The 23,041-nt window shown below is 39.5% G+C and overlaps 1 protein-coding gene across 1 annotated transcript; it reads right to left on the bottom strand.

Moving 5' to 3' along the window:
* Window positions 1–3: 3 nt before the first annotated feature.
* UFSP2 (UFM1 specific peptidase 2) lies at window positions 4–23,035 on the bottom strand. The gene is made up of 12 exons (XM_058669918.1): window positions 22,947–23,035; window positions 19,376–19,454; window positions 13,108–13,291; window positions 12,962–13,028; window positions 10,956–11,113; window positions 10,457–10,649; window positions 8,735–8,881; window positions 5,324–5,488; window positions 5,006–5,130; window positions 3,130–3,206; window positions 2,296–2,420; window positions 4–190 (listed from the first exon to the last, which is right to left on the bottom strand). The coding sequence occupies exons 2-12, from the start codon at window positions 19,437–19,439 to the stop codon at window positions 104–106; spliced, it is 1,392 nt and encodes a 463-aa protein (XP_058525901.1). The 5' UTR covers window positions 19,440–19,454; window positions 22,947–23,035; the 3' UTR covers window positions 4–103.
* Window positions 23,036–23,041: the final 6 nt, after the last annotated feature.

Here is a 23,041-nt window from a genome sequence, read left to right as displayed (position 1 = left end):
AGATTACACCCTGAATCTAATTTAATTTGAGATGACTAAACTTATTCTTTTGATAACAAATTTATAATACTATTTCAATACAGCCTTCAAATTCCTAGATATTTCAAATAACATTTGGTCGCTGAGGAAGACATAAGTTATAGTAAGCATCCTTGTTCCAGAAGTCTGGGCCCTTCCATCCACACCAGCCCTGGAATGGGGAGAGCAAAAGAAAACATTTTACAAAGTCACAAGACCACATGGAATACATCTCTAAATAACTATGCAATTCAAGGATTAAGCATAGAAATATAACTCTATTTGGGTCCATTTAAGGCAGATTTCTAAACCTTTAATCTATTTAATAGTGGAAATAAAAAAATAAAAATGTCCTCACAGTAACTGTTCCTTCAGATACCACATATTGTTGACTTTAGGGTGTTCAACTTTATAATTGCAGGCAGGCAGTACTGTGAACTGTCCTTCAGAGTCTGTAAAGGGCTGCGCTGTGGCCTCCAGGGGTTCAGGTGACATTCATCTTAACCATAATGAAGCCTGGGAGTCAGAAATCCAAGCTTGCCAGACAGGGTGCCCTGATTGGGGTGTCGGGGGAGGCCACACTTCTTCCCTTTGAAAAGGCTGGCCTGGGAACTCCCAGAAGAAGAGCTCTGATGTCCCATGGGACAGGAGAGAGGGCAGGGGGAGGCAGGACCCTCCTGGGGCCTCCTATACTCCAAGTGAGTCAGGGGCTCCATTGATGTCCCAGTCCTGGCTGCAGAGTGTTGCAGGTGCCCTGCAAGGGTAGGTGGGTTCTTGCCATGGCACAGTTCTGCAGAACCAGAACTAGCAAAGAAAGCGATTGCAATTTTCAGAGGTGACCAGGGACAAGGCTTTCAGAAACCTGTCTAGTCACTGAAGAAATCCAGTTTATTATGTGTATCACTCCCTTGATGCAGATCATTTGAGCTTCTCCCTGGCTTTTAGATAAAAGTCTTGCTTCGTGGTGACTACCTTTCTCTAGCTCCTGCCAGTTGCTGCAGCCACACCTTTTCTGTGCTCCAAGCACATTTCTGTGAATAAACGTCTGCTATCAGTCTTAGAAGCAATTGCAAGGCAAGGATTTAGCCACTAGGCTATTGCACCAGGCCCAAAAAGAAATAAATCTTTAACAAGAAAATATTAAATTCCAAAATCCTTGAAAGAGAAAAAACAAGGGAAAATCTACTCTTACACCTTTAGCAATTTAATATTTTTTGCAACTTCCAAAAAACACTTTAGCAATGGCCCAAATTTAACTCCCCAGGAATTTTGCTGTTAAAAATAAACAAAATAAATCCTAATTAAACCATAATTTAACAGCTCTAGGAAACCATTCTATAAGTGATAACATGACAAAACAACAGTGGGTTATCGTAGGACATATTCATCAGTTTCTGCTTTAAACAGTCCTATTCATTCCCTTATATAAGACAAGGAATATAGATGTTGTTTAACTAAAGTTATTTATATCTTACAGTACTTTTCTCCACAAGATTTGGTACAGGCTGTATAACCCTACTATGAAAATCTGAAACCCATTGCACTCAACTGATAAAGTTCATTCAGATATTCCAAAATTCAAAACAAACTGAGAGCTAAAATACTTTTGATCCCAAACATTCAGATCAGGGACTCCACCTATAATATGTTTTCATGTGTGAGAATGATTTGTATGAATTTATAACTTCTTTAGCTGATATCTTAAGCAACAAATTCTCCAAATCTGCCTCCACTTCCAATCTTTTATAGAATGAAATCGGGTTATACGTAGATAAATTAAAAATCCTCAATCTCCAAAGGCCTAATATATGGATTAGCTTTTTTGTTGTTGTTAATCTCAAACTATAAATACACTCTCCTATTATAAGACATTGATGAACCTTGAAATATTTCTGAAAAGCTTATATTTGTAAGCTTTATGTTCTGTTATTAAGTTTACTTATGGAGAAAAATTATAAATCAAATCTAGATTTTGGCTTTTGCAATTCACTTTGCATCCTCTTTCCTTTCTTATGGAGGCACGGTTGCCCATTGCAGCCTGGACACCTTCTCACAGGCAGAGCAGAAGGTGGGCATTGTTACAGCTGGCTGGGAAGAGCAGTGCCTGGGCACCCTTAGCTTGCTAGCCTGGGCACCTGTGACAGGCAAGAGCAGAAACTGGGCGCTGTTATAGCCAGCTGGGAAGAGCTGTACCTGGGCACTGTTAGCCAGCTAGCTACTCTTTGTTTCTAGATTCTTTGCCTTGGCTCTCAATTTGTGTTAGATGGTGGCACTTACCTTTTCCAAAATAACTTGCAGATCTTCAGACCCTGTATAATGTGGATCTAGAATCAGAAATTTTATCTGCCCTGTGATCTCATTCCATGCAACTCCTAGTATTGTGTGGGCCAAAACACCTCCCCCTGTGGAAGAAACAGGAAATACAAAAGAGGGCATAAACTAATCTCATTTGCTTATTCAATTGACAATAAAAAACCAATTAAAGTATTAAGACTAGTAAAGTTGACTATTCACATGGTAAAAGACTACCAAGTCAAATACTCAGACAGAATTCTATCTTTAGTCTACAAACTATCTAGTTATATGTATAATTATAGACAGTTTATATTCAAATATTACAACCATAGAGGTAAAGTGACTTTAGAAAGGGCAGAAGTGCAAGCTCCTCCCCAAAAAGCGAAAAGCCATGCTGTGGTGCTTCCTGCAGCAGGTGTGTGGCTGCCTCTCAGTAAGAAAGTCCAGCCTCTGCTTAGGCTGTTTCTGATATTCCCAGGACTCCAACCTCGGTTTACCTACTGACCTCACAGGACAAGTCTTCATAGAATCATGCATCATTACATCAGCTAATCCTGTCCTCTTTATTTTACAAATAAATCCCAGAGAGACTCAGTAATGTGCACAATGTCACACAGCCAGCCAAGTTAGGATGCTCACTGAATGATTATCTCATCTCCTGTTCTCAGCTCTTTAAATGACTAAACACAACTATCATTTCTCTTCTTAGCTTTTATTTCTTCTTGTTATAATCTTTCTTTGCATTATTAAATATTTATGCTAATGCTAAGTCTGACACATTGTCCCTCACTGTAAGATAAGTCTGAGATACCTTACCAATCATGACTGGAGTTCCTTCACTCTGGAAATGGTTAGCCAGTTCCCGTCCTTGAGAGGCCATTTCTGAACCCTGGCTGGAAAGAAACCGTTTCCATCACATGGTTAGTTTCAATGCTAAGGTCAAATAATAAACTTGAGGAGCCAGTGTTGTCTACTATTTTGTTTTCTAGCTTGTTGAAAAAACACTCCAGGAAGTGACTTAAAAGAGAGCAGTTTAAAGCAACATAAGCTTCTAAATATCCTAGTAAAGTAGCAAGCTGACTTTGATTTTCTGTATCAAAAACTGTATAAATAAGGTCCTCAATATACTTTTTAAGATTTCTTTTACTGGACAATCAGACACACAGAGAAGAGGAGATACAGAGAAAGATTTTCCATTGCTGGTACACTCCCCAAGTGGCTGCAACAGCTGGAGCTGAGCCGATCCAGAGCCAGGAGCCAGGAGCTTGTTCTAGATCTCCCACACAAGTGCAGGGTCCCAGGACTTTGTGCCATCCTCTACTGCTTTCCCAGGCTGCATGCAGGGAGCTGGAAGGGAAGTAGAGCAGCAGGGGTATGAACCGGTGCCCATATGGGATCCCAGTGCGTGCAAGGCAAGGATTAGCCACTGGGCCATCATGCCACACCCAGGTCCTCGATTTTTAAAATGAGGTTGAAACTGGTCTCCTTGATGTTCAGGGGCCTCTTATTTCCCTGCTGTTAGACTTCTGAGTCTGTTTTTTCATCTTTAAACTGGAGACAATAACACCTAGCCTATAAATGTGACAGAGGGGAGAGTAGGACAAAAACATGTCTGGGAAGCTCATGTAGAAACTGCAAAATGTGTTGAGAGAAATGTATTATATTTCAGGGAATATTTCAATGCACTACACAGTTTGTGCTTTCAAGAGAGACAGACCAACGAAGGGAGGTATTTTTTGGTGGGAGGAGCCAGATGTAACTGAACCTTAGCTCTTGCTTATAAAAAATGTATCGTAGTCTTTTAATGTGCCAAAACCTTTACTTTTCAAAAGATCTTCAGTACTTAACCTATCTTTTGTAAGTACTGATTCCTCTGCCTTCAAGTTCCAGCATCCCATGTGGGTGTCCATTTGTGTCCCAGTACTCCACTTCCAATCTAACTCCCTGCTTGTGGCCTGGAAAAGCAGCAGAGGATGGTCCAAGGCCCTAGAACCCTGCATCTATGTGTAAGGCCCAGATGAAGCTCCTGGTTTCTGGTTTCTGATTGGCTCAGCTCCAGCTGTTGCAGGCATTTGGGGAGTGAACCGCAGATAAAAGATCTTTCTCTCTATATTTCATTCTCTATAAATCTTTCAAATAAAATAAACAAATCTTAAGATAAAAAAGCTACCTAGCCCCATAATTAGAAGTAAGTAGTTATGATGACAGAAAATAATATTATTTAATTAAGATTTTTATATTATAGCTATGGTTAAACTCTATTGGAAAAAGATAAAATGAGTACAGTGGACATATTTTTGGCTTATTAACATATTAGGAAGAAAAACACAGGAAGCAAACAAAGTCAGTCATGGATCAATAGTTGATTTTCTCCTTCGCAAACTTTTTAAAGACTTCAGCATTAAAAAAGACTTTGTACAAGTTTAGTCAGAGTTCATATATTTTGGCTAAAATTAGGTCTAGGAAATACAAGCAAAAAATCAGAGCATTTACTTATGAACAGAAAAGTCTCCTACAAAAATCACCAAGAAAAAGGATTTAAAAAGATGAGATTTCTGGAACAATATGGTAATGAGGTGGAAAAGAAAGAAGCAAAAATACATGAGGGCAAAAAAATACTGCCATTTTTCTTTTATTTTCATTAAAATGACAAGTTATCACTTTAAATGATTACTTTTTTCAAGGGCCTTACCTGACAAACAGAATTTTGGAAGTTACCCCAATCAGTTGGTTTAGCACTAGCTGTACCTCAATAGAGCCAATCCACTGCCGTGATCCAACAAATGTTGCTGCTTTGTCACCGGCATCAACTAGGGCCTTTATGTATTAAAAAGAAAAAATCCACACACAAAACAACTATTAAAAATTACATGTATGGCGTTTTCCCTGGTTCCCAGTACTTCTTAATTCTTCAGAACTGAAATAAATCTGTACCATGAGGTAATAAGAATCAGTGGTATATTAGGGATCAGCAAAATGCACAATTGATGATGTAAAATGGTACAGATACCTGCTGAATTTCTCTGTGTGTTGGAATGCACCTGTCAGTGTATCCCTGGTGTCTGAACCAAGAGCAGATAGTCTGCAGCGATCGATAGGCACAGCCCCAGCCATTGTCATCTATACGGTCCTGCATATAATGGTGATAGCCGTATGTGCCCTGTACCATATGAATCTATGTAAAAAAGACAGACACAGTAAGACATTAACTAAAGATACAGGTACACTTTGTATACATATATACAGCTGAGTCATGTTTCAGGGTCTCAGGGCTGTGGATCAATCCCTTCCCTTACTCCCTTCCCATCTCTCCCAGAAACCTGCATGGCTCTGCAATCCCCTTGCCTATGTAATAACAAACATTTGAAAATTAATAGATCTAAATTTTAAAAGTTAATTAAAAAAACTGTGGATCAAAATTATATGTACTTGGTTTTTAATTAAAGGTCCCCAGTCTTTGGACCATGGGCCCAGTTAGACCTGCTTTCTGGCCTCTCTGCAGCTTGCTTTTCTATACTTTTCTGTGCTGTTCCCTTTACTTTAGGTTCAAACATAGCAGGGGTAGTCAGTCTGACCTTGAAGCATTACAGTTCTCTCAGCCTACAGCATCCTTCTCCCAAGCAATGCCATGACTTACATCTTCATTGAAGTTTCACTTGAGTGTTAGGAACAGGTCTTTTTTTTTTTTTTTTTTAGATTTATTTATTTTTATTACAAAGTCAGGCCTAGGAACAGGTCTTCTTTGCCCACCCAGCTTAACAATAGCATGTTCACCCTTATCACCCACCCTCCATTTTGACAGCCTGCTTTACTTTTTTGTTTTTTGTCTTTCTTTTTAATTTTTGTTTTAGATTGATTTATTTGTATGGCGGAGAGAGAGACTGAAACAAAGGTAATAATAAAACAGAACACAAAGTTGTAAAAGGAGAGTCAACAGAGCCAAAGCTTACAAGAGAAAGAGAGAGGGAGAAATGATACGAACAATCAAGAAAGAAAATGTTGTAACTACAAGTGGTATTAGGGCCCAGGTTGGGGGGCAATGTGAGACAGCAGGTTAAAGCCACTGCCTGTAACTCCAGCTTCCTTTGTGGGCACTGGCTTTTGTTCTGGATACTCCAATTATGATCAAGCTCTCTGCTAACAGCCTGTGAAAAACAGCAGAAGATGGCCCAAATATTTGGGTCCGTCACTCATGTGACTGGATGGAGCTCCGGGTTCTGGCCCTGTCCAGCACTGGCCATTGCAGCCGCTTGGGGAGTGAACCAGCAGATGGAGGACCTCTTTCTCTGTCTCTGCCTCTCAATATGTAGCCCTGATTTTCAAAATAAATAAATGAATCTTTAATACAACAATAGCAAATATAATCAAGCAATTGAACTTATAAAAATGAAAAAGTCCTTTGGGGCAGCACAATGGCCCAACTGGCTAATCCTCCACTTGAAATGCTGGCATCCCACATAGGCGTCAGTTTATGTCCTGGCTGTTCCACTTCCAATCCAGCTTTCTCCTCCCTGGGAAAGCAATCGAGGATGGTCTAAAGCCTTGGGACCCTGCTCCCATGTGGGAGACCCAGAAGAAGTTCCTGGCTCCTGGCTTTGGATTGTCTTAGCTCCAGCCATCATGGCCATTTGGGGAGTGAACCAGTAAATGGTAGATCTTTATGTCTCTCCTTTCTGTAAATCTGCCTTCCAATAAAAAGAAACTACTTAAAAAAAAAAAAGGAAAAAGTCCCACCACCACCACCAATAAAACTAAGTGTGCTATCAAAATGTGTCAGTATACATGGATACAAAAACAAAAGAATGAGAGAAATTATAAGCCAATATGATTAGCAAACACTGTAGCGAAAATCTTAACATTACAAACCAAATCCGTTAGTATTCTGAAAATCAATTAGTGAATCATAACCAAACTGAATTCATCTTATGAATGCCATCTCCTACAGTCGGGAGATTAGTGCTGAGCTACGTTAGGGTAAAGAGCATGATGTCTATAATTTTCTTTGAAGTAGTCCAAGGGGAAAAAAGGAGAAATGAAGCAAATGCAGCAGACATTGTTGCAACTCTTACACATGTGCAACTCTTTCATGGCAGGATTGGCTAATGAAAAATAGGAGAAGGATCATGTAAAGCTATGCTGTGTCAAGAAAGATAACTACCACGGTTAGGCAAAATATCAAAAGCAAGTCGCAAAAGACCACATACAGTAAGATAGATTTTTTTTTGTGAAATCCTAAAAAGGGCATAACTAAAATTTGTGTTGTTTAGGTAATACATGCATACGTGCTGAAACTGTTAAGAAAGGAGTAATGAACACAAAACTCACTGTAACAGGGCATCCTGTACCCATGCTAGGAAAACAGAGATGTGACCAGGAGGGAGCACATGGTCACACTGCGAATGCTCCAAGTGCTTTAAACTGGTAAGGATGCCTCAAAATTCATTGCCTTAAAATGTGCTGAAGCTTATACTAATATTATATGTGCATATCAAAGATTACAAAAATATGGATATAAATGCTTTTTGCACCTGAAATAACATAAATAGACCATTCACTGTCAGAAGTTGTATTCATTTTAGTATTTATTTTAGTATTCAGTGTATAGCCAAGTTCTTTATAGGGAACTATTGAAAATTAAATATATATATATATAATATAATATCTATCCTGGAGGGGATCTGAAAGCGCAAATATTGATGTAATAATCAACTAGAAAACCATCCAGAATGTTTTATTAGAGGCTCAAAGTTTAACATTTCCCATTCCATGTTTCCATGACTGTGACAAAGATTTTTAACCAGGAATGAGTGCTTCAAAATTTCTTCCCATCTCTCCCAAACAACATCTGATTTACTATCACTGAAATGTTGACTGGATGCTCATTTGCATACATGAGCAGTAAGTGCACAGCTGGAGTTCTTCCACTGGGAAGCTGGTCTGCTCTTGCAGCTCTTGCAGATGTTTCTAACAGACTCGGGCTTGCCTTTCTCATTAGGCTGCCTGGACCCTTGAAGTAAGCCTTTCCCCACCCTCTGCCAATCTTCTGATTTAAGCTACTTTTAAGGAGGCTGCCTCCTTTGCAACTAGGTACATGCTACATGGAAAATAACCTCCTTATTAGATTTCTCCTACAATGTGGTTTGGAAAGAATATGATCTTAATTAGTGTGATTTCCCACATGCTCAGAATTAAAAAAAAAAAAAAAACAAGAATGAAACAAACTTTAAAGAAATCAAGGATGGGATTTAGTAAGAAAAATGTGGCATATACTGTTTCTAATCTTTCTAGTCCATTCTTAATCAGAGATAGGGACAAATTATAGGAGTAATACACATTGTGAACCAATGTTTATAACTTCTAATGGGTGCCAACTCATGCATTAATGATCAATTGACTCATATAAAGAATTAGCTAAACTCACCATACCAGCCTCTATGTTGGGTGGATTAAGGTATGTATGTGGATTCCTAATGTAACCGTCTTTGTATGGTTCATCTGGAAAGTGATAAGCATTAGATCTTCTGAAATAAGGTCTGTCATGAGGCAGGTTGAAGAGATCATGTAACTCCTGCAAGAAATTGAAATGAATAGAAAAATAGTTAGTGATTTAGATTCCTAGTTAAGAAACTAAAAAATAAATTACAAAATTAACTACACATTGGTTATAGAAGTTTTCAAATATATTTGGGATTCAATTCACTATGGACAAAGAGGTTGAGAGATAAACCAAACTAAAGCCAAATAAGATTCATTTTTGTTTTTGTGAGTGTTAAGAATGGAAACTGGAAAGGACCAGGGGTAGGCTTTTGGTGCAGTGGTTAACATGTCAGTTGGGACACCAATATCCCAACCTGGAGTTCCTGGATTGGGGTCCCAATAGAAGCTTCCACCAAATGCACGCCTGACAGGCACCAACAGGTGGTTCAAACAGTATGGCTCTTGCCATCCCTGAGACCCCAGCTAAGGTCCTTGAATTGAGTTTTCAGCTTTTAGCTTCTGCCTGGCCTTGGGTGTTATGGACAGTTGGGGAGTCAACCAGCAGATGGGAGATCTCTCCATGTCTGTATCTTCGTCTCTTTGCCTTTCAAGTAAATAAATAAATATATATTTTTAAACCAAAAACTAGAAGGAACAGTAAAAAATGAAAATTTCTTAGAATGAGAGAACTGGGATAATTTAAAATTGTTATTATAAACAGTCTGTTAAAATACAAGGCAGGCTAAAACTGACTTTACAATTAGTGATGATAAATCTATATCACTGTAAAAACTTCACAAACATAAGGGGCAGTAATTAAATTATGGAGTGGAAGTTGGTGGCATAAAAACCACATTAATATCACATGAAAATAAAAATGTATATGCTGAAAATGTGATTATCTTCCCAACTGTATAAAAACATGTAACAGTTAGTTTGGAAAGTTTTTGACACTTCATAGCCCTATCTTCCTTGAATAGAGCTGCTTGTGTGATTGTTGCCTATGCAAGTCAACACACTTCCCACAATCTGAGAGGAACAGAGAGTCCAGAAGTGACACCACTCCTCTGGGACACAGATTAGAAGATGTTCCCAGATATAATTTGGGCAGATGCCAAGCAAAGCCCCAGATCAAGAAGATGTACTCCTAAACCAGTCATTTTGCCAATCTTGTTTCTTTGAAGACTGGTCAGATTTTCTCCAAAACGCCCTCAATAAAACCAAAATACCCCTAACTGAGATAGAGTATGAACATCAATCTTACTCAGAATTAGCATAAATTCTGATTTCCCTTTCCTAACTGCAATCTTGTCTCTTTCACATATTTAGAGGTAACAAATGGAAAGAGGAAAGAGAAATTTGTTAATATTCATTAGCTACTCAAGACACAGAATTATTTTTTCATTTCTATCTTACATAAAAATATAAGAAAGTTGAGAATACATATCACACTGAGCATTTGAAATTAAAATTTTGCATTGAGCTTTACCATTCATTAGGAATACTTTAAAAAGAAGTTCCATGAGAACAGAAAGTGATACGAGAAACCAACATTTTACTTCCACACTTTTAAATCACATCACAAGATAATTTCCATTTATTAGAAATGCAAAATCAGTGGTAGTCATCTTTTTTTTTCTTCTCAGTATAAATGAACTAGCATTACCTTTCTGTAGGCCTGTAGCTGATCATCTGGAATTCCTGATGGATATGATATTGTTACAAGATTTTTCTTCCCTGGTAATAAAAAGTGCAATGGCTCAGGGACCACAATCGAAGTTCCTTTCATATATTTCAAAATGCATTTTTCCATATCAGTGAGTTGATTATGAATTTCGTCAACTAGAAGTTTACGCACTCTGTAGGGGGAAATGTGTAAGTGCATTACAAAGTTATAGTGGTTACTACAAATGGAAGTGTAAGCTAAAATATGCCTGATATAGTAAAAAAAAAAAACTTGATTGGACTAGGTTTGTGAAGTAAAGTCTAAACTAAGCAATATTTTCTCTGGCTAATGCTATCCTATCTTTCTTTAATTAAACATCTAACTGCTAGGTAACTATTGGGTCAATGGATATTGTTACATGATAATTAAAAATGGGCTTTGATTTCTATGGGGAAGGGTTCCCATTTACATGAAGCGGTAGTACTGTAGAAATACTTACTTCCCCCATGTTTCTTCTGGAGCAACAGATACCACTGCATCGACAGGTAAAGTCATGGTAACGTAGTGGTGTTCTCCGCCTTCCCTCTCAATGATAGGGGTTACAGCTGCCAGAGAGGTTGACATTTCCAGCATAAGATCTATATTTACTATTTGATGCTATGTAGATAAACAGTATTAGTCAACTTGTGGTATATTAAGCACTAAATATAAAGGGTAAGTTAAAGGACTTTTGATGGGACACATATAATGTGTCACATACAATGCTGTATTACAGGAATTGTTTAAAAGCAGAAATCTTGGATTAAAAGAAACTCCTTCCTGCTTCAAAATTACTTGAGGCAAGAGGGAAAAGGAATAGGAAATAAAAATGAAATCAGACTGACCCCTTAGCTGATGCATGTTAAAGCTAACTTTAAGTTCACTGGGGTTCACTAAACCATTCTGGCCACATCAATAAAAATCAAATAAAAATATTATGAAGTAATATATCAAAGGAACTTGGAATTCAAAAATATGTAGCCATATATGTTGAATAAATATGTACAGAACTTTTAAGTAATGCTGAATTCCATTTAGTAGGTTTGATTTTTTTCAAGTATCATGGAGCTATAATTCCAAAACTACTTCCTGTATACTGAATCAGTTCAGTAAAAACACTGAGGATACTGAAGTCAGGTTTCTCACCAGGAAAAGTTAGGAACTCCATGGAGTTTGAGGTGGTACTGAAAATATCTATGTGACTTCCATAAACAAATGTGAATATATATAATGCATAAAAGTATCTCTGTATGTAGATGTGTATATATGTGTGTGCTCCATGGAATAACAACTTATTCCTGACTGGAACAGGGAAAGGACATGTTAGACCTAGAACAGCTCATGGAAGAAAGCAGGAAGTGCTCAAAAATATAATGTCAATAGGAACACTAGAGGCAGCTTGAGAAGCTTCTGTTGGACAAATCACGGAAAATGTGAACATCAAGATAATGATAGTAACAGATTAAAACCTGCTATATAAAGAATCTATGCCTTAATGTACATATTTGATAGGGAAATGGAAGAGCTTTCCTTGCAGTATACCATCTAATAAATGTACTAGGGAATGATAAATGTAGAAAAATCACCCCTTTGGAACAACCAGATTGGTACTGGATCCTGGCAAAAATTAGCAATAGGTGCTAAAAGCAGTATTCTGATGAAAAAAAAAAAAAAGATACACAGTTTCAGCTACTTGTATTTTCCAATCATCTCCATCCCACAACTCAAAGATGTTGGGATAGAATGGTAGTTACCAGGGTCTGGGAGGGATACAGAGGACAGAAGGAGAAAAGTTTGATTAACAGCTACTAAGTTGTAGTTAGAAAAGAAACTCTGGTGTTTAGTTGCACAGTAGGGTGACTACAGATAACAATAATTATACAGACACACACATACACATATTTTAAAAAATATATATATATATTTAAAAAGAAAGGGATTTTAATGTATTCCTCATCATAAGGGAACGATACATGAGTAGATGTATTTAGCTTGAACATTACACAATGTATACATGTACTAAAACATCTCCTGGTGCCACATAAGTACATAATTGCATGTATTAGTTAAAAAAAAATTTAAAACCTTAGTTGAGCCAATTGAGTGTAAAGAAAAACAAATATATTGCATTTATTGCCTTAAGCAGCATAAGGGGTTATTTTGTCATGTTTTAGGATGCCTTTTTACCTATTTTTAAATAATCTGCAAATACACTCAAGCAGTTTTATCACTGTGGGAGAAAAAGATCATCAAAAGAAAACCATCAAAATATATATTAAAATTGGATTAAAGCTTAGATCTACAAAACAGATATATGACGTTTAGCAAGTCATTTAATTTTTTTTCGGATCTCAATTTAGAGGTATAAAAATAAGAGGATTAGAATAAAGTATCTCTTAAGATTTTACTCAGTTCCAAATATAGAGACTTAAACTTTTAAATAGAGAAGAAAGCTGAATTGCTTACCATGTCCAACAACCTTTTGTCTTTCTTTTTCAAGAATTTTCGTTTTGTGTCTTCCTCCTGTTCAAGTCTAAATTTTCATAATAAAGAAGTTTATAATATGAAGTAAAGTTTTGACAATGTTTCTAGTAAACTTTACACATACTCACTGAATGAAGCGCATTATGCTCTTACAAGCAGAATTGTCAGTCAGTTCTCCTGGAATGGTGTTGAAGTCACTGTTGGGCCATATATACACTGAACTGTGACAGATTCTGAACACCAGTGCGTCTGAAGAAAGCTTGGCTGACAGGTCACTCAACACATGTTTCAGTGCCTTCTTGATAAAAACTTCTAAATTACAAGAATATAAATGAAATCTGAGAAAAAAACCTTTGTAACACGAATGCTTTCAAATACACACAAAATCAAGCATATTAAGACTGACTCTTAAATACCCACTGCCAATATTTATCTATTCATTTAAGATTTATTTATTTTTAATGCCAAGTTAGATATACAGAGAGAAGAAGAGATTGAGAGGAAGAGCTTCCTTCCGTTGATTCACTCCCCAAGTGACTGCAATGGCCGGTGCTGTGCCAATCCAGAGCCAGGAGCCAGGAACCAGGAACCTCCTCCAGATCTCTCACACGGGTGCAGGGTCCCAACGCTTTGGGCCATCTTCAACTGCTTTCCCAGGCCACAGGCAGGGAGCTGGATGGGAAGTGGGGCTACCAGGATTAGAACCAGTGCCCATATGGGATCCCGGCGCATTCGAGGCGAGGACCTTAGCTGCTAGGCCACTGTACCAGGCCCAGCTGCCAATATTTAATAAAATAACTTATGCCTTTTTTTTTAAAATTGAGATATGGGACAAGTGTTTGAATGCAGCCGTTAAGACAGAGCTTGGCACACTTGTGTGACATACTGATTTGAGTTCCTGAGTCTGAGTTCTGAATCTACTCCAATTCCTGCTTCCAGACATACTGAAGGCATGGGAGCAAGCAGTGATGGTTCAGGTAGTTCGGCTTCTGCCACTCACATGGGATACCTGGACTGAGTTCTTCGCTAATGGATTTGGCCTGATCGAGCTCTGACTGTAGTGGGCATTTGAGGAGTTAAAGAGCACATGAGTGACCTCTCCCTTTGATTTTTTTCACTTAATTAATAAACAAATTTTAAAATTGAGATAAATTCATAGTCCAAAAAAATCCTTTCTTTTAAAGTATATGATTCAATGGTTTTTAGTGTATTCACAAAGTTTTACTGCCATCACAGTCTAATTCCTGAACTTTTTTTTATTTTGAATTTTATGATACAATTCCATAGGGTCTGGGATTCTTGCCCCCCAATTTCCCACCCCCAGACTGATATTCCCCATATTATTACAATAGTATAGTCCTTCATGAGCAGTCATAAGTCCATCAGTTTGTTATCTAAGTGTGCCCTGACATTGCTGGTACAGACAATGTCAGACAGTACACGATCACATTGTCTAGATATGTCCAATAGTTTCATTGGGAGTCCATTTTTATTTGGAAGCAGGGATGCATATTGCATTGTATCTTCACATCTGGATATGGTAGTCTCCATTATGCCATCACTATACAGTCCCTTAAATGAGAAGCCACAAAACAAAGTCAACAACAGGTATGAAGTTAAAACAACAGTAACCACAACAAAAAAATTACAGCATCATGAAGTTGAAAAAGCACACCATTGAATAACCAATGCGTGGGTGATGAAAAATAAACACACAAAAGCCCCCCAGGTAAAATGATGCTCCAGTGCAATCCATGAGCCAGTGATGAATTCGACAAGAGAAAAGAAATCATCTGGAAGAAATGAAAATGAAATCAAAACAAAATTATTTCTGAGAAGAATGTTGTTGGGATTTTGACTGGGATTGCATTAAATTTGTGTATTACTTTTGGTAATATAGACATTTTGATGATATTGATCCTGCCAATCCAGGAACATGGTAAATTTCTCCATTTTTCAATGTCTTCTTGAATTTTTAAAAATGTTTTATAGTATTAATCATAGAGATCTTCCACATATTTAGTTAGCTTAATTCCCAGGCATTTAACATTCCTCTCCACTATTTTAAAGGGGGCTGTACTTACAATTTCTATCTTAGCCATGGAATTATATGTGTATACTAGTGCCATTGATTTGTGTTTGTTAATTTTGTATTCTGCAACCCTTCAAAGTCTCTTACGAGTTCCAGTAGTCTCTTGACTGAGTCTTTTGGTTTTCCTATATAGAGAATCATGTCATCTGCAAACAGAGATTATTTCAGTTCCTTGTTTCCAGTTTGAATTACTTTAATCGCTTTTTTTGCTTAATAGCTTTGGCAAGGACTTCCAATACTATATTGCAGACTAGTGGTGAGAGTGGACATCCATGTCTAGTTCCAAATTTTAGTGGAAAAGCTTCCAAACTTTCCTCATTTAATATGATGCCAGCATTGGGTTTTTCGTAAATTGTTTTGTGTTGTAGAATGTTCCTTCTAGCGTATCTTACTCTGGGTTTTCTGCATGAATTGTGTTGGATTTTATCAAATACCTTCTCTGCCTCTATTAAGAGGATCATATGGTTTTTATTTTTCAATTCGTTGATGTGGTGTATCACATGTATTGATTTGTGAATGCTGAACCATCCCTGCATGCCTGGGATGAATCCCACCTGATCCAGGTGAATGATCTGCCTGATGTGCTGTTGGATCCTGTAGGCTAGTATTTTGTTGAGGATATCTGCATCTATGTTCATCAATGATATTGGTCTGTAGTTCTCTTTTTTCTGTTATTTCTCTATCTGGCTATGGTATTAAGGTGATATTGGCTTCATAGAAAGAGTTTGGAAGGATTACCTCCCTTTCTATTGTTTGGAAAAGCTTGTGAGGGATTGGGGTAAGCTCCTTTTGAAATGTTTGGTAGAATTCAGCAGTGAAGCCATCTGGTCCAGGACTTTTTTTTGTTGGGAGGGCTTTCATTACTGATTCTATCTCAATCCATGTTATTGGTCTATTTAGATTATTGATTGCTTCTTGAGTCAATTTTGGTGGATTGTATGTGTCCAAAAATCTACATCTCTTCTAGGTCTTCTGATTTGTTTGCATAGAGTTGCTTGTAATAGTTCCTAATAATTCACTGTATGTCCAAGGTATCTGCTGTTATATTTCCTTTCTCATCTCTTATGCTACTGATGCGTATTTTGTCGCTCCTTTTTTTTGATTAGTTGGACTAGTGGGGAGTCTACTTTGTTGATTTTCTCAAAGAACCAGCTCTTTGATTCATTGATCTTATGTATAGTTCTCTTGGTCTCTATTTGGTTTAATTCCTCCCTTATTTTGATTATTTCTTTTTTCCTACTAATCTTGGGATTGCTTTGCTGTTGTTTTTCTAGTTCCTTCAACTGATAGGTTAGCTCATTTATTTGGTGCTTTTCCAGTTTCTTAACATAAGCATTGATTGAGATGAATTTTCCTCTTAACACTGCCTTGATTATGTCCCATAAGTTTTGATGTGTTGTACAGATGCCTTCATTTGTTTCAAGCAATTTTTAAATTTCCTCTCTAACCCATTCAGTGGTAGAGGCTTTTGCTCCTTTGCTGGAGAGTCTTCAGTAACATTCCTAGTGCTTCTGTCTCTTCTTTTATCTTTTGTCACTGCAATTCTGGTTGGTGGATTCTTCTTAGGGCAAGTCTCTAAGATGCATTACCTACAGTTCTACAAGTCAATTTTTATGTTCAATTGGTGTTCTGGATTAGGAAAAAACCAGCTGTTTTGAATAAACGGGTTGTCAGCAGTGCTGATCTTGCCGACACATGCTGGCTATTAAGTCTGAGTGCCACTTGGGAGTTATTTTGGGTGAAGACTATAAATCGCCAGGATGGAACTGCTTTCTCTTAGGGGCCTGTGCAGTTCTCTAAGCTGGAAGCAATTTTGTTCCAGCTTAACTCTTACACAGCTCAGCTGTCCTCTCTTCAGTGTAACAGTGCCTGGTCCTATGTAAATGTCAACTGAGTCCTACTGGTTTAGCGCATGTGCAGTTTACCACTGCTCCTCCTGTCCTCTGAGTTCTTGCCCCTCTGTGTAAGATGGCGCCTTGTGGAACACTGATGGAGAATTGGGGCTGCTGGCTTTGAGCTCCTTGGATTTTACAGACCCTGCAGGATGCAAAGCTAGCACTAGCCTCCCTGTGGGATCAATTCATTGCTATCAGGCAGAAATGAGCCCACTCTGTGCTATCCCCTCAGATCTATACTCTCTGCCCCACCACACAAGATGGTGCCCAATCTCCATGATGTGAAATCTGTGCTGCCACTGATCCGCCCCCTGGAGTCTGCGTTCCTTCTCTGTTTGTTGCTGGGCCAAACTATTCAGCAAGATGGACTGGTCTCTCTGCATTTGCCTCCCAAGCTCCCTGGGCGAACCCACGTTCCAACTTGGCCGCCACTGGATTCCTGGAGTTCAGATCGCTGGAGTCTGGACCCCAGAACTTTATAACAACCTAAAATGAAACCCTATTTTTTGGAGGAGGTCTTCAAAAAGTTCACAGAGGGCCTGGTGCGGAGGCCTAAAGTGTTTGTCTTGCATGTGCCAGGATCCCATATGGGTGTAAGTTCTAATCCCAGAAGCTCCACTTCCCATTCAGCTCCCTGCTTGTGGCCTGGGAAAGCAGTTGAGGACGGCCCAAAGCCTTGGGACCCTGCATTTGCGTGAGAGACCCGGTAGAGGCTCTGGGCTCATGGCCTCTGATTGGCTCAGCTCCGCCCTTTGCGGCCACTTTGGGAATAAACTAGTGGATAGAGGATCTTCCTCTCAGTCTCTCCTTCTCTCTGTATATCTGACTTCCCAATAAAAATAAATCTTTAAAAAAAAAGTTCACAGAATAACCAATGTTTAACCCATCTATATCTGCTTCATCTTTTAATTTTGTTTTCTACAAACTTTTTGAAGCATGCTGGTATTAACAGTCACTCCTCATCTGGCCTATATTTTTCTACTGAAAATGTTCTTATTTCCTTTATCTTCTTATTTGCAGTGTGCCCCATGGGCTGGTGGGAGTGCTGAGACAAAAGCTAAGTTCGAATTCCATTTAACCCACATAGTACTTATAAGACCTTGGACAGTTTATCTCTCCGTTTCACTGAAAAATGGACAGGTGTCAGGGTATTTTACTCAAAACTGTATCTTGAAGACTCACTCAGTCTGGAGCATGAATCAGCACCTCATTTCTTTTGTGGCAGGACGATTCTATCAAAGGATGATTCAACCTTCTGTTATCCATGCTGAAATTCATGCACATCTCGGGTAATGGCACCTATCTGCTGTCACAGTGTGACGCTGCTGTGAACACGTGTATACAGGTTCTGTGTCAATCTGTGGTTCTAATTCTCTTTAGTGTTCAGCTAAAAATAGAACTGTTGGATTGGATAGTAAGTTTCTGATTCTTTGAGAAACTGCCAGATCATTTTTCAAAGAAGCTATGCCATTTTATAACACCACCAATGATTCCAATGCTTTCAAAATGTCACATTACCTAAAACAGTAAAACTGCTGGATGAAATTTAAATTTCTTTGTAGTTCTTTATCTTCACAGACTATGTCCTTTTTAAAAAATATTTATGGCCTATAAAATATTTATAGTGTGGTAGCCTAGTGGCTAAAGTCTTGGCCTTGAATGTACCAGGATACCATATGGGTGCTGGTTTGTGTTCTGGCGGCTCCACTTCCCATCCAGCTCTCTGCTTGTGGCATGGGAAAGCAGTTGAAGACGGCCCAAAGCCTTGGGACTCTGCACCCAGTGGGAGACCCAGAAGAAGCTCCTGCCTTTGGATTGGCTCAGCTCCGGCTGTTGTGGCCACTTGGAGAGTGAATTATCTGACGGAAAATCTTTCTCTCTGTCTCTCCACCTCTCTGTATATGTGACTTTCCAACAAAAATGAATACATCTTTAAAAAATACTTATTTATTGTTATTTGTCAGGCAGATTTACAGAGAGAAGAAGAAACACAGAAGAGACAAGAGAGGTTTCTTCCATCCACTGGTACTTAATTTGGAAACATTTTCAAGACTGCAAATTTAAAACAACATAAAAGGATATACACAACGAAGAAAACAGTGCTGCGGTTTTTGTGCAGTAGGTTAAGCCACAGCTTGCCATGCCAGCATTCCATATCAGAGTGCTGATTCAAGGCCCTGCTGCTTGGCTTCCAGTCCAGCCTTCCTACTAATGGCCCTAGGAAGGCAAAGGAAGATGACCTGAACACCTGGTTAACCAAGTGGCTCCTGGCTTCAGCCTGTCCCAAACCGAGATGTTGAGGGCCTTTGAGAACCGGTCAATCACAGATCTCTCTGTTTCTCCCTTGAGAGAATCTCAGTATATTTTATCATCAAATTTTTGATAAAAAGAAGTTTCTGCAATACATACCATTAGCAGTAGCTAGCTGAAAAGCTAGATCAAGGCCTCCTCTTACTCTGAAGAGTATATCCATAATTTTCAAGATCACCTAAAATAAAACCAAAATTCCTTGGTAAAACAAACTAAAGTAAAATACGACTGAATCTAGGGTAATATTACATGAATAACTTCCTTGTTAAATTAAGAATATATATAAAAACCAGACAAATATATACATATATATAAACCAGACAGAAATCTCCATAAATTCTAAAGCAGGAGCCATTAACATTCTGCCATTTTGAGTGCCCTGAGGGGTGTAAGATCCTGACACTGGGTTGCATCTCCAGAGATTCTGATTCAAGCTCTAGTGGGGACCTCGGCAGAATGCCAGCAGGTCAGTTGGGAGAGGTAGGGAACCACTAATTTAGTAACACTAGCAAAATGTAATTTCTAAGTTCCAGCCTTTGATGGGTTTAACAATGGCATGGAAACACAAGCGATAGAGAACTAGTTTGTGACAGTGACAAGAGCACTGTGTGGAATAACACCTGCTGGTGAAGACAATGAGATGAAACAAAGACATCATCAGTAAGGTTGAACTGTAATGACTGTGGCAGTGAAAAGCAAGGCCTTACAGTCACATCCTTGGCCAAGAGATTCTGTGCTTACAAATGTAACCTTGAGCCTGGCGTAGTGGCCTAGCCACTAAAGTCTTTGCCTTGCACGCACTGGGATCCCATATGCACACTGGTTCTAATCCCAGAAGCCCGGCTTCCCATCCAACTCCCTGCTTGTGGCCTGGGAAAGCAGCAGAGGACGGCCCAAAGCTCTGGGACTTCTGCACCTGCGTGGGAGACCCGGTAGAGTCTCCAGGCTCCTGGCTTTGGATCGGCAAAGCTTGGCTGTTGCAGCCACTTGGAGTGTGAATCAACAGAAGCAAGATCTTCCTGTCTCTTCTTCTCTCTGTATATCTGACTTACCAATAAAAAAATAAATAAATGAAAAAAAAAAAACCCAAAACAAAAAAATATTTAATCTCAGGAAATCAGCCAAAAAACAAAAACAAAAACAAAAACAAAAACACAACCCTGCAGGTATGAGCATGTTAATCTAACTGCTAAGTAAAGATTGAGTAGTTAAGAATATCATAAAGCTATGAAAAAAAAGGGTTTCAAATGAAAATTGAATGGCACAGAGCAAAATTTGTAACTGAGGGGAAAAAAGCACCTGCAAAATGGAATGGCTCTTTACTTGGGTCCTTAGCTGAACTTTGGTAATTGATGATATATGACAAACAATGTGTTACTGCAAAATCCAGTCACAAAAATGGAGTCAGTTCGGTTCAGGCCTGCAAAGTTTCCTAACCTGCTCTTATTGCTTCCATACAGAAAACTTTGCCAGTTTACCGTTTTTTGGGCCAGATCACAGGGTGTAACATGCCCTGGCAGCAACTGTCTGTTCCAGAATCAATACTGTATGATTAGTCACCATTGTTCCCAACTGCCTCCTTTGGCTGCCCAAGCCCACCCACTGTCCCCATGGCAGCCTCCCGTGGCTATCCAACTCACCTGGTTCCCATGACTGTGTAACTCACTCTTGCTATAAAAAAGCCATCTAACTCTCACCTCAGGGTCACTCTCTGAAGAAAAAGAGCCAGTTGGTCTGTTTCCCTGCCTCTTCACTGAAATTTGCAGAGTGGTCTGGGCTGCACTTTTTGGGAAGTGGCTTGGGTTGGATGCAACATTACCATTTTGGATGTGCATGTGTGTTTGATGGGGGAAGAGAGACGGAAGAGAAAGGAAGAAGATGGAGGACAGAGATTTTGGGGAGAGGGATTTCACAGATTTCAACAGATCTTCAAAAATATGCTCTTTACATGCTGAGTAACTACACAGCACAGAAGGAACTGTATGTTGAAATATCATGAGCAAGCAAGTACTAAAACCTACTGAGTTCTTAAGATGGAAACCGCAACATGCTAAATGACTGGACATGCATTGACTATGAGCCTCAGAACACTATGAAACAGATTACTATAAACTTTCTCATTTTGAAGTCTCTTGTTACATCCTTTAATGGTGATGGCTTTTATTTATTTCACAAAATGCAAACTGCTGCGAGTTAAACCCTTTCCCAAGACTACTTTCGGGAATTTATTCTAAGGAGTCAATCAAGAAAGTTAAGGAAACACTTAGCTTCAATGTTGTCTATCCTGCTCTGTCCATCATACGCCCAAAATAAATAAGAAACTATTTAAATAGCTATAAGTCACAAGGATACTATACAAAATAATTTATACCTCGTTGAATAAAGCACACTTAGATACTGAAGATGAAAGCTTAAAAGTGAAAGCAAATTCACTCTGCAACCTATTGTATGATTTTGCATAATTTAATCCATCACTGAAGCTTGCTTTTCTTTTGTCAAACAGAAAAGAACACAACTTACCCAGATGGTGAAGTTGCCCAAGGCCGTAAGTGAAAACACTAGAGGGACCATTGTTCTAGAGTAGTGGGTTAAGCTGCAGCCTGCAATGGTGACATCCCTTAGGGATACATTACAGGTACCTGGTATCCCAGAGGGCTACCAGTTCATATCCTGGCTGCTCCACTGCTGATCCAGCTCCCAGCTAACTGCAAGAGAACGCAGTGGAAGATGGTCCAGGTGCCTGGGGTTCTTGTCACCCATGTGGTAGATTAGGACGGAGCTCCTGGCTTCCTCCTGGCTCTCCACTCTATGTAACTTTGAAATAAATAATTCTTACAAGAAAAAAGTGGTAGTCTCCTTAGACCTCTGAATTGAGTTCCTCTCTGAAGAAGTAATAGCTAAGCTGGGAGCTGAACAAGTGTCAACAATTCCAAACGAAAAATGGCTGGGGTGAGGGAGTGGGTGGTGGGGAGGCGGGAGAATCCATTCCAGGGAGGGGGACAGACTGCTGAAGGCTATACAGAAGGTCCCCTAAAAGACTGCTCGGGATAGTTCGGGAGTGGCAAGCACAGTCAACATTCGTAAGCAGAAGGCACAGACTTGCCTACTGACTGAATGTTCAAGAGAGGGAGACGTCAAGGACAACGCCAGGATTTTTTTTGGCAGGCCCAGCGGAGCGCATACAGTGGTGCCGCCTGCAGAAATGGGGGTTCCTGCGGGAAGGGCAGGTGTGGGGTGAAGGCAGAGAGAGGTGAGGTCAGCCTTGCACTTGGTGAGTGTGAAATGGCTGCGGCTACCCCAGGAGAGGAAGAGTTTCTAGGCACTAATCAGGGAGAAAGTGCAGAATGTGAGGAGTTGCTGGAGACCAACTAAGAGGGCACTGAAGGACCATGCTATGCGACGAAGCAGGAGGGAGAGCAGGGCAGTGTAACACCACGGAAGCTTATGAAATAGGATGTCGGCATAAAGGGACTCCTCTTTTCCAGATCCAACGCTTCTTCAAGGCAAGCAAGGAGGCGCAGGGAGCGAGTGATTCAGAGGGTGAGGAGAGGGCTGCCCGCTCCACAGAGCTCGCAGCTGCCACCGCGGCACCGGCAGAACCGGCCCCTGTTAAGGGTTCAAGTTTTAGGAGAAAACGCACGCAGGAGTCGGAAAGAGCAGCAGTACTTACCACGTCCGCGACGTGGCAATGACAGACTCGCAGACTTCCGTCCGTCAACTCAGGAGGCCGGCCCGGAAGTAGCGTCAAGACCCACCGGGGGGCGG

The sequence above is a fragment of the Ochotona princeps genome, chromosome 11 (genome assembly GCF_030435755.1).
Source record: "Ochotona princeps isolate mOchPri1 chromosome 11, mOchPri1.hap1, whole genome shotgun sequence".
In the NCBI taxonomy this organism is placed as follows: Eukaryota; Metazoa; Chordata; class Mammalia; order Lagomorpha; family Ochotonidae; genus Ochotona; species Ochotona princeps.
This window is presented reverse-complemented; position numbering and strand designations above follow the sequence as displayed.

What these genes read in the sequence shown, in the direction of transcription:
- UFSP2 (XM_058669918.1), bottom strand. Translation starts at nt 19,439, where the DNA reads ATGGATATACTCTTCAGAGTAAGAGGAGGCCTTGATCTAGCTTTTCAG. An exon ending in AGCATAATGCGCTTCATTCA is followed by an intron (nt 13,029 to 13,107) that starts GTGAGTATGTGT and finishes ATGAAAATTTAG; the next exon opens with ACTTGAACAGGAGGAAGACA. An exon ending in AGGAACTCCAGTCATGATTG is followed by an intron (nt 2,421 to 3,129) that starts GTAAGGTATCTC and finishes TTTCTTCCACAG; the next exon opens with GGGGAGGTGTTTTGGCCCAC.